The sequence below is a fragment of the Camelus dromedarius genome, chromosome 8 (genome assembly GCF_036321535.1).
Source record: "Camelus dromedarius isolate mCamDro1 chromosome 8, mCamDro1.pat, whole genome shotgun sequence".
NCBI lineage: Eukaryota > Metazoa > Chordata > Mammalia > Artiodactyla > Camelidae > Camelus > Camelus dromedarius.
The window spans coordinates 51615964-51627841 of NC_087443.1; the positions used below are offsets into that span (position 1 = coordinate 51615964).

Consider the following 11878-nt stretch of genomic DNA (forward strand, 5'->3'; position numbering starts at 1 on the left):
TATTCTTTATTTTAGTAAATGATGAAACTGAGGACTGGCAGCTTTCAGAAATGTAGGTCCATTCAGTGCGGTCAGTTAACACAGTGCACGCTTCCCTATAGTGAGTGCAGTGCCATTTTACTTCAGAAAGCAGACAGAAACACAAACAGAACTTAGAATATACCTTAACAATTTCCGGTATTGTAACACCAATAAAATGCTTAAACTTCATGTTGTCATAGAACACACACACAAAAATGCTTACTCGGTGGGGAAGACAAAACCATTTTCAGCCCAAAACTGAAATTCCAGTCACTGACAACCAAGCCATTTTACTTCCCTCTCTGCCTTCATCCTAGTAGAACCGGTGATGGATTCTTCTGTACATGATGAATGGATTCTTGAATGAGTGATGTAATTATTTGCAGAAAGTGTACAGATTCAAGAGTCAGGAATGGAAAGCAAAGCTAGAAAGATTGTCATGAGAGGCGAGCAGTGGGTCGGGCCAGCAGGATGGGCAGTAGTCACGTTAGGGTGGCAGGCTGTCTAGGTAGCAGGCTCCAAGCCTGGCTGAACCTCACAAAGCCCAGGGAGCTTCGTAGAACACAGATTTCCGTGCCCCGCTCACAGATACTCAGGGAAGAGAGTAAAGTTTAAAATAAAAACAAGTAAGCAGAATGTAACCAAAATAGATTTAGACCATGGAAGCCCTGAAAGACTGCCTGTAACTTTTACCCCAGCCCTCAGTGACCTGTGGTGGTGCCACCTCGCTGCTTCAGCTGGGCATAGCGAAATCTAGGAATTTTCATTCCTACCCTCCAGTCCCATCCTGTGCTGAATGGTCAGAGAGACTTCCCGGCACAGAACACAGCTGGGATGCCTATGGAAAGGGGCATTTTCAGGGTTATGGAATCTCAGTCCACCCCTTTTGTCTGTAGGACAGAAGACCGTTCTCTGCACTGGGCGTTTGCATTCACCCACATGGGGATGAGGGGAGAAGAGCCAGGGGCCATCTCACCCCTTTCTTGATTTCCTAAAAGTAGCTTCTGGAAGTTTCATTTTAAAAAGGGGAATCTACAGCTTTAAGAAAAGGAAAACCATTGGTTCTGCAGACCCTTTCTAACTGATTTTGAAGTTGTATATGATGTGGCCAAACCGGGAAAACCAGATGGAGAAGTAGCAGTGCGACTCTCATCCACAGGAAGCTGTTTCCTCCCCAGTGCTGCATGTTCGTGTGTGATTCCTTCCCTGCGCAGAGCAGCCTGAAGGGCACGTGAACTCAGCTATGTAATAGTCAAATCTGAATGTTTAATAGTATCAGCTGACTATTAAAAGGAGGCAGTCACCTAAACATTTCACGTAACTATTAGCTACTTATTTTCAACATTTTTTATAATGGACCATTAAAATACATTTTAACTGCTAAAAGTGACAAACTTACTTAAAATGTGTGATTTGTGAACACTACCCCAGTTTCAGAGATTCATGGCAGGTGGTCTCTTTGTTAACCTGCGACTCCGGGGGGGCTGTCACCAACCAGAGCGCTGATGGAGTCTGGGTGAATGAGTGAACACCTCTAAGCAGGTGGGCAGCTCTCTGTCCTCCACAGGCCTGCCTCACTCTCCATGTTAACATCAGTACCGTACCCATGTGCCACCAGCATGACACATCTGTGAGCCTTTTGAACTTGACCTTTGTTGTATATTATGGAAAATTTGACTGATTCTAGAAAATAATAGCAATTAAAAATTGTAATTACCATTATCACTAGTACCAGGGAATATTGTAGATCATAACCCCACATTCTAAAAATCTTTCATGTATAATTTATACTGGTTTTACATAAACAGAGCCTTATTCATCGTCTGTTTTTATTTTATAGTCATACCCCATGGTATTGCAGTATCGACCAAGAATTGATTTCGGTTAGACCAAGGGGCCCAGATCCCACCGAATGAATCCTGCACTATGTTTTACTCATCGACAGATTGACAGTGAACTATGTGGACTAGAGGGACACAACCAGATTCTCAGCATGCAAATAAGGCCGTTGTCTGTCTCTAAATTATCAGTTGCATTTATGTTGTTTCTATTAGGAGCAAACCAAGTGCCATTCTGCTACTGACCCATCTGCATACGGCATTTGTGCTGTCTCCCAGTGTACAATACAAGTCAAGGTCGAAATCAGCTAGGTGCGCAGCTGTGATTCGGCCTTCTGAATATTTTGCTTGCCTGTTCCAGGATTGTTCTAATGTTTGATTATTACACTAGTAAAATGGCTCAATCTTCGTGGTGTTGCAGTTTTCACATACTTACTATTTGATTAATTTTTTAAGTAGAGTACTGTACAAGAAACTAATAATTATTATATCTTGAAATTATTTTGTATGGGAAATATATTTAGAAAAGTGGTTTTGGAGCCACTGTCCTGTTCTCAGTAAGCTTTTTGTGTGCAAAATAGTTCACCCTTCAGTGTACACAAGTCCTTTGGGAAGAATTCCAATTATTCTTTAACATTAGAGCACAGTATATAGTATAATTGTAAGCATTTCAAGTCATCTGTCTCTGTAGTCGACCAATTGCACAAGGAGGGACCTGTTCACCCTCCAGATTGAAAATGTGCGTGACTTCTTGGAGAACTGAAGTGAGATTCACAACCATTCGAAATGTTGGCAGCTGATCACATTTACTTCTAACAAAATCAATGTGTAAGTGAGGTCAGTTTTTCATGATGCCTTACAACAAGCAGGTGCCGCTTCATGAAATGTCACCGTCATGTGTGTAGCCCCTCTGTGTGCACCATTGTACTGTGGCTCTTATCTAACAAGTACATGGCTTCTCTTTTCAGTTGGCCTTAGGTGTGTGTCACTGTGGCATGCAGAAGGTTATGATGATTTTAAATATTAGGATTTTTAGAGCAGATAACTTTAGCTATTTTATGGATTTCAAAAATCTCAAAGCAATTATAGATGAAACCTGTTAGTTACCTGTCACATTTCCAAACCACATGCATAAACTAGAACCAATGCAGTGTAGTAGACCAGTTATACTAACCACAATGAATGGTTTGAGGATATTTCATTTCAGATCCTGTAGTAATCGGGGAAATGGGTTTACTGTTTTATACGTAAGTTCTTTAAGGTCAGAACTATGATAATGTCCTTGATCTAGCAGTTTTGTTAAGTCTTCCATTCATTTTGAGATAAGTCTGCAAGTGAAAAAGTCTTGTTACCCTAAATTATATGAAGAACTTCACTTTAAACCTTTTAAAATTTGCAGTTGTTTTCATAAATTAAGTTTTATTAATTGCTTTAAAACAAAGTTAATGGATTCTGATATTCTTGGAAGTTGGGAAAAAATGTTTTAGAAATCTGACATGAGCACAATCTGTGTGTTATACACATAGCTTTTATACTGTATACATAGTAAATGTGCTACATTTTCTAGTAAAATGTATCACAAATTAATGCCTTCTGATCTCAAAATGCTTCTTAATAAAACATTGTACAACTCTAAGAAACATACAAAATACAGCTAAATCTTGATGCATTTCACAATATAAAAGGCTGAAACTTCGTAATTATCTTTTCCATATATCTTGGTTTCAAGTCAAAAAGTCTAAAGTTTTCTGTTTTGGGTCTGACTTTTGTGAAAAAGGTTTTGACAGTACTTTTAAAATTTCATTTTGTTAGATTGTGTTTGCGCTTGGAAGGGCTCACAAATGGAATTTGAAAGGCAGATTTTCATTAACTCTTTCAAAATGGTTGGAACAAACCATTACACTAAACCAAAAGCTGAATTTACTCGCTAGCTACCGAAATTATTTTGCTGTGCTATGAAATCCAGTTCCCTGACTTCCTTAAGCAATTTTTAAATTTCTTATAAATTTGTCACATCTAGGTTGGTGATTACATATGAAAGTTAATTAACTAAAAATGAATGGAGAGTGCATTTAAAAAAAATGCAAATGAGACCTAGATGTTTTGGGGTCCCCAGCCAAAACTTACAGCCTTATGTGAGTTTTATATACAATCTCTTTAAATTTGGCCTGTTGCCTCATCCTATGTAATGTCACTATTTTCCAAGGAAATATATAGGAAGCAATTATGGAATTGAGAATAGTTTTATATAAAACTCCTTAATTTAATGTTAATGTATTAACATTTTTACTGAAATGCAATGGAATATGTGCCAAAACATGTGAAAGCCTTGCATAACGAGGGGCATCAGTTGCCACATGGGGAAAGGTACACATTTTATGATGGTCCTGAGTAATGTGGTAATAGTAGAACCACAGACTTCTCCCAACTTCTTTTGGTATATTCAACTATAATTTTCTAAGTATGGGACTACTTTCATGTCTAGTAATTCTCTAATCCCTAGTTAATTATCCCCTAAGTCAGGTTGTGGAATTTGCAAGAAACCAGGTATAGAAAAAATAGACAGGCAAAAATATACAGGTGGTTAGTTTCACAAACTTAGGGTGCTAATAAAATAAACTCTTTATACAAATAACCTATAGGAATAATCATCTTGGAGAATAAAACTAAATTAAGTTTTTCTTTAATCTCATTTCTTAAGCAACAAACTGATAAGAAATTTGTTTCCATAAAAGATTTGTAAGTAATCTGTTTTCTCTGCTTTGGATATCAAAGATGTACAAGGATCAAGGAACCTCAAATCTACAGAAGGTCTGTGGTTTATAGACATCACTTTAACTGAAGTAATCACATTAGTTAATAGAAAAATCCAAATATGGCCCTTTCTCTAGATTAATGAAATACTTTCAAGAAGTATGAAAAAATAAACTAAAAGATTGATTGATGAGGTACTATTAGGTTATTCAGTCTGGGGTCCAGGTACCTTGGGTAAATGTCTTTTAACTACTTTTAGAAGAATATATTTTTTCTTTATTCATTGAAAACTTGTCCCATACTAATATGCCACATTTTATAAATGTAATAAGTTTGCTCAACTATATTATTCACTTAAGTGTAACCTAAATTAAAATGATTCTTTAAGGGGGAAAAAAAGTGTTATATAATATTGTGAACTGTTTAGCTTTATTGAACTATTTAAGAGAAAGTGCCTCATTGCTAAAGTGCATTTCTGTTTTAGATTTACTGCATAAATTTTGAGTTCTGTCCCTGTCTCTTATCAATGGTTTTGTATCTAAATAGGCTGTTGTAAGTTAGAGTAATCTCTTTTTGAAAGATTTTCATAGGAAAATAGATATCACCAAAGACATTTTACTGTTAATATCCATGTTAGACAGTTTTAAATGTTTGGAGGTTGGAAATTTTTAGATTGCGATTTACTTTTATATAATTAGGCAATAACCTTGAGTAATTGCTAAAATATCACCAAAGAAAGGCTTTAAACTGAATTTTCGTGGTAAGATCAATCAAATGCAGATTTTTCTTGCAGCAATCAGAGCACACTTCCTTTCAGTTACGTTCCTTGTTTTTCCAGCACCATCTGACAGATCTTAGGAAATCCTCAAAGGTGAGAAAGAGATTAACACAACAGATAGTCTCCCTCTGGATGAAAAGTGGGAGAAATCCCTACTTTGAAAGTGAAATTGAGATTTAGTTCCCAAGTTCTTAGTGACATGAGAAATTTTACACAAGACAGGCTTTAGTGAGAGTGCTGACATGCTTACTTGTGTAGAAAATAGTACATGCTGTTGGGCTTGCATAAGTAAACAGCTCTTTCTGTATTCAAAGGCAAAATTTTCCTAAAGGCCTGTGTTTTTGGTTTTGGTTTTTTTTTCAAGTAACTCTTTGTCTTGTTTCTCAGCAATTACTTTATTGTTGTTAGAATCTAGCCATACAGCCGAATTTGGCAAGACGGGTCCCAGATGAAAAGCATAAATGTCAAGCTAGGCGCTCTCCTCACACGGTTCTTTTGGGGGAGCTCAGGCTGTGGGCCCCCTCCAGTGAAGCTCACACGATAATGTCTTTTCTGAGAGGCCACTAGGTAAACCTCCTTGGATAGGAAAAAAATGGATGCACTCCATGACATACTCTGGTTTATCATGAGGAATTTCCCAGCAGGCTGTGCTTTATACCAGTGAGATATTGGTTGTAGGAATTGCAAAAATGAGTGTTTGCCATATCTAAGTTTCTGGGTTAGAAACACAAAAGCATGAAATGCTATTATTTTAAGATATATATATCCTTACAATAAGGAACATAACATGTCTGTCAGGTCTGGTTTATGAAAAATGGAAAAATATTAAATGTACTAGAGACTCAAACCCTTTGAAAGCACAAAATAACCAATCAATTCTGAATTTACTTGATACAGGTCAGTAGTATTTTGCTGAAAAAACTTCAGACTGAAAGTTCATTAAAATGTACTTAAATATACATTACAGGGTTTTCCTGGTTTTTCCTTAAAGCAATGTCATTTTCCCAATAATTTGAAAATGATTCTCTTCCTAGTGTGAGGTGGTTTTCACGAGCAGTGTGTTTATTTGCTGTCCTTATTATATTTTTGAATAGAATTAAAATGCTTGAGCACTTCCTTTTCAGAAAGTTATAAAATTAAACAAAAATAAATTATTTTAAGTGTTCATTAAAATGTATCTATACTTGTTATGCCCCTTTTTCTAGGATTCAGAACTTGAGACACTGTTCAGAAATGATTTTTAAGTATTTTAAAAATCTAGAACCTAGAAATCTAAATCTAGAGTCAAGTGAACCATTAAAAATACTGGGTCCAGTGTTCTTCCATCTTTCAGAGCTTCATGGAGTACGAAACTGATCCAGTATGAATTGAAGATTAAATATTTCTGGGTGATGTAGAGATAGTAAACAGGATATTTATGCATGGACTTCCCATCAGTCCATGCAGCAGGAGTTCTACACATTAGAAATTGAATGGGCTCAGCCAAACATTGTGTGGGGTCAGCTTCTTTTGCTGTATTTTTTTGAATGGGGAGGGGGTCCCAAGTGTCCTTATGAAGCTGTGGTCAGCGCTGAGAGCTTGTGGGGGGGCACCAGTGTCCTGCTGCGTTCCTGCATCTGGCAGCACAACGAGCACCGTCTTCAGCAGAGTAGCCCTCACTTTAAATAAAACCATCATAGGCTATATTGTACAGTTATGTTGCAGATTTTCCTTTGAAATATAAAATATTTTAAGCTTTTTGTTGTTGTTGTCGTCGTTGTTAAAAGTGGTAACATCTTAATACAAATAAAAACCTTTTTGTGGTTGTAAGATTTAGCTTATAAATCATTCAAATTGAAGTGAAAGATTACCAGGTCATTGTTAATGACTTAGTCTATTAAGAATATATGTATTTTTGTAAAGGAAAAGCACTTGTAGATATTTAATCAGTACTATATGTCTGTTTTGCAGAAATAAAATGCTGCTTAGAGATCCTCTTTAAATATTTTTTATTTTTGTGCTCAAATGTATTTTCTGTTGATCTAGGGAATGTTCTGTACAAAGCTGTGTGGTTGTGCTGTTGGGCTAGATACTTTTGTTTTTTAAAATCTGGACTTAGCCAAGTATATTTGACCATGTTAAAATAGTATCTTTGTTATTAAAAAGTCGATTGCATAATTTATTGTCTGTCATCCTTTGTATCAGTGGTTGCAGATCACAGCCTCCATTGTACAGCCTCCACTAAGTACTATTGTAACAATTTTATGAATGTTTGCTGAATATTTGAGGTGCTAAGCATTTCCTAAAGACTTTCTGAGCTGTTTAGTTTTAAGATGTCACACTGACCCTTGAATAACACTTGAGGTGTACGGACACTTCAGCACAATTTCTCATTTTGTTAAGTTAATCAAATCCAAATCATCTTTTCAAAATAATTATCAAAGAAAGGCCCAAGTGATTTGAAAGACAGACTGCTTAGCAGGTTAGATAGCAGCTTGGTTTTATTAATGCCTTGCCTCAGGAAATTCTATCTGGGTAAAGTGAGACTCAGATGTCTGCTTAAAGCTTTGTCTAGATGAGTGATACCAGGGAGGTGGCTGGAGACCCCAGGCAGTCACCGAGATGTGGGAGCAGCATCCTGCAAGCAGCACCCCACTCCCTCCGCCTTCTGGCTTTCCCCTGCTCAAGGCTGTTGCAGGGAGGGCAGACCCAAGAGGGCCACGCGTGGGAAGCGCTCAAAACAGAGCCCAAGTTACTTGTATCCCGTTTCATGGGCCAGAACCGGTGAGGGCCTTGGAAGGCTGGAGGTCGCCCCAAGGAAAAGAGAAAACAGTTTTGTGACCTGCTTGTCAGTCCCTGCCTCACCTCCACTTGAGGAAAGGCTCAGTTCACCCAGCTGTGCTTTATCAGCACAGACTCAGCTCTGCCCTTTTCACCGGTTTAGTAAGGTGTGGAGAAGTCTGCACCCCAGTGAGGCCTGAGAAGCCGGGGGCCCACCTCTGATTGTTACGGCGCAGAGGGGTCTGCAACAGTACTTTGCTGAAAGCCACGTAGAACCCCGCTTGACACCCAGTCCCCTGCTGTGGGACTTGGGGTGCTGGGGTTGCAATCAAATGGAGCATCACACCCCGAGAGGAGAAATAGCAAATGCTCACCCTCAGCCCCTCTCCCAACCAACGCCCTGTTCCTACAGCCAGCTGAGCTGGACTTTCTCCTTCTGTAACACTTTTATCACAACCACAGTAATTGGTGTTTGTCTTCCTATTCGATTCCGAGCTTTGAGAGGGATGTTGACAGTCATTGTGTGTCCTCCCCCTCACAACACATTTGCTACTGGCACCCATAAAACCGATGTAGTGGAAGAATCCAGATTTCAGAAAGCAGAGGCAGTGCTAACAAAAGAGTCCAGCCATGTCCCCAACAGTCTCCTGGCATCCTTCCTCTTCCTGTAAGGACATCAATCATACTGGATTAGAGCCCCACCCTTATGGCCTCATTAAGCTTGATTACCTCTTCTAAGCACCCCCCCCCCGCACCCCCGTCTCAAAGACAGTCACACTGTAAGATCCTGGGGCTAGGGCTTCACTGTTCAGGTCACAACAGTCACGTGATAGGCCTGGGTTCAAGTATATGGTCATTTGTGGCTTAGCGTGGGGCGATTTGCTTCACTTGGCTGAGTCTCGGTTTCCTCTGTAAAGCAGGAACTATATCCCTGCCCCATAGATTTGTGGAGGAATGAGAGGCCACAGGAAGTGCTCAGAGCAATGCAAGCAGAAACAAGAAAGAACAGCACAACTATTTTCCATCTTCACCTGATCATCTATAGACTGCAACCTGCTGGTGCCACACCAGTGTTCTCTCTGACTTGCTGTGAGCTAAAATGCCATGTAGTAACTCAAATCTTGCTTACTGAGAGCCATTCCAGTCACGTGGTCATTCTTAAAACTTACTCCCACTGAGTGCACTGATTAGGAAAGGACGCACATAGTAGGTGCTTTACAAATGTCTTCCCTTTTACTCTCATCCACTTAATCAGCAGAACAGACCTGTGAGGTAGGCATCCTCAGCCCGGTTTTAATGATGTGAAAGTGACCTAGTCACTCGCCATCACCAGAGATGTATTTGGGTCTCCAGCGTGGACCTTTCTTTTTCCAGGGCTGATTCTGTTCTCTGAGAGCCTGGCTCTGCCTCTGGGAGCTCTAGAGAAGATTACTTTCAGGCCTTCCTGCCACTCCAGGATGGATCACAGTAAAGAATAAACGCCCGGCAGCCAGTATGTGCCTAAGATGACACAGTATCTGTGTCGTTCCTGTGGTCAGCACTGGTTTGCACACCCACTGTATACCAGGTGCCGTGCTGGGCTCTGGGCAGACAGGTGGTGAACCTGACAGATTCCACTCTCATGTCAGTTGAGCCTCCCAGTATGGGGAGGAAACATGCATTAAACAAAGACAGTAAGTACGTAATAAAACGAGTGGTAAGTGTTCTGAAGAAAATAAATTCTATGGGAAGGCGTGGGAGGGCCAGATCTTTCTGAGAAAATGACATTAAGCAGAGATGAGAGAGGAGCTGGCCTGGCAGAGCCATGGAGAGAGTACTCCTGAGAGTGAGTAAGAACAGTAAGCACCCGGCAGCGGGAAGCCAGGGGAGTGACCGGGATGGGGGCGATGGGAGAGGATTCTGGAGAAGGTGGCAGGGGCCGGATCACTAAGACACTTTAGGCTCTGCTTAAAAGCTTCTGTTTTATCCTGAGCACGATGGAAGGGTTTTAAACAGGGATTGACATCATCTTGTTTACCCATTTAAATGATCATTCTGGGAGTTTGTGGAGAGCAGATGGTAAAGGGGTAGGGGCTTGAATAGACACGGGGACAGGTTAAAAGCCTAAAGCAGTACAGCTAAGAAAAAGCAGAGGTGTCCCAGGCCTGTGGTGATGAAACTCAAGATGAACATGAAAGGCAATGGCGAGAAATGGGTTTCTTTGCACACATCACCTGGAGCTGGGCCACGATGTGCCTAAATTTAATGAAACCTAAATTCTTAGGTCACAGGTGAAGCTCTAGTTGGGGGTGGGGAATCCAGACCAAGAGGGTGGGATGAAGCCAAGGAACAGAGGGGAGCAGCCACACCCAAACTGCCAGCACTTCCTTAGAAAGCTGAGTGGGAGGGTGGCAGGAGCAAGGGGAGGGAGGTGGGTTCTGTTTGGATGGGAGAGAAGACCCCGAGAAGCCTTATAACGGGGCTCCCCCAGAGTCCGCCGCACAGGTCCCCCTCCCCCGCAGAGGCCCAGCCAGCACCCGCTCGGGATGCCGGGGTGCCATCCTCAGGAGCCACTGCCTTCCTCCTGCCCAGTGGGAGTCCTTGCCTGCTCCTTCCTCATAACCCTTTTCACAGCCCCATCCTGTGGAATCCCAGGTTCCAAATACATCCTGTAGCCTCTGGCCTTTAGATTCCTCTGGGTGTGTGGACTCCAGGCAAGCGTCCCCACACCACAGCCAGGTACCTCCTATCAAGCCCTCCCGGGATGCAGCCCCACTCCCACTAGACGGGGGACGGGGCCAGCACCCACCCCCTCTCTGCCTTGAAGAAAGGTGCTCATAGCCCAGCTCGCTCCACAGAAAGCCTCTGTGTAAACCTCCCTCCTTGACTCCTGCAGTATTTCTTTGAAAACGTGAAGGAAAGCCTACCTGGTGACCAGAAGCACGGGCAGCTCGTAATCACCAAGACTGAGTGGGCTCCTCCCTCTGCCTTCCCTCAGCTGTGGCTCTCTCCGTGGTCACCTTGTCCAGAGGCAAGATGGCACACGGCCTGTTGGCCGCAGCACAGCTCCCGATGGTGCCGGCAGATGAAGAGACCCACCTGCACCCCACCAGCATCCAACCCAGACTGAGGGACTGAGGCCCTGCTACCAGCCCAGGTCAGACTCCTTCAAAGCAGCTGCCCCCAGAGAAGAAAGGGTGGGCTGAGGTGGGGAAAGTGAAGTCCTGTCTGAACTTCCAGAATCCAGTTTGGCTGCCGACTCTCTGGCACTCTGAGCCAGGACGCAGTGATCCAGCCAAGGCCTGGGAAGGGGTAAGCAAAACCAGCGTCCAGAGGGGTGGAGCCCTACGATGTGGGAGGCTCTACTGTCTGCTTACAGACTTGGTACCAGCTGTTCTGGGCTGGTCAGTACAACCTACCAGCATCAAACTGTCTGTTTCTCAAGCTCCCCCACGGGGAAGCAGTTGGGTGAGCAGCTGCTGGAGGGATCGGGGGAGCGTTCTGGGAAGTTTTCCCTTTCAGGCTGACCAAGAAGTGAGATGGAAACAGCCCAAGGACAGTGGCTCTCTCTGGTTAGAAATGTGTTCATTGAAGAGCATCTCAAAGCTGCCACTGGGGGTTTCCACCCGAGGTAGCCCCAGAGCCCAGGTTAGGTGGGGTGGTGATGGGAAAGTGAGCAGGGATCCAGGAGTCCAACCAAGGAGGGCTTCACTCCCAGTTCAGCTGCTCACCAGCTGTGTGACCTCGG

General features: G+C 42.2%; 1 protein-coding gene across 8 annotated transcripts in view; it reads left to right on the plus strand.

Moving 5' to 3' along the window:
• Window positions 1–9816, plus strand: part of PCGF5 (polycomb group ring finger 5) — a 116926-nt gene extending 107110 nt beyond the window's left edge. For 7 of the 8 annotated variants that reach the window (XM_031461376.2, XM_064488210.1, XM_031461377.2 and 4 more), the window contains one exon: window positions 1862–7548. In XM_031461376.2, the coding sequence (XP_031317236.1) occupies window positions 1862–1909 (48 nt within the window). In that variant the 3' untranslated portion in view covers window positions 1910–7548. Of the gene's footprint in view, window positions 1–1861; window positions 7549–9525 lie in introns of those variants that run through there. The other variant, XM_064488212.1, reaches the window with a different exon arrangement.
• The last annotated feature ends 2062 nt before the right edge of the window (window positions 9817–11878 follow it).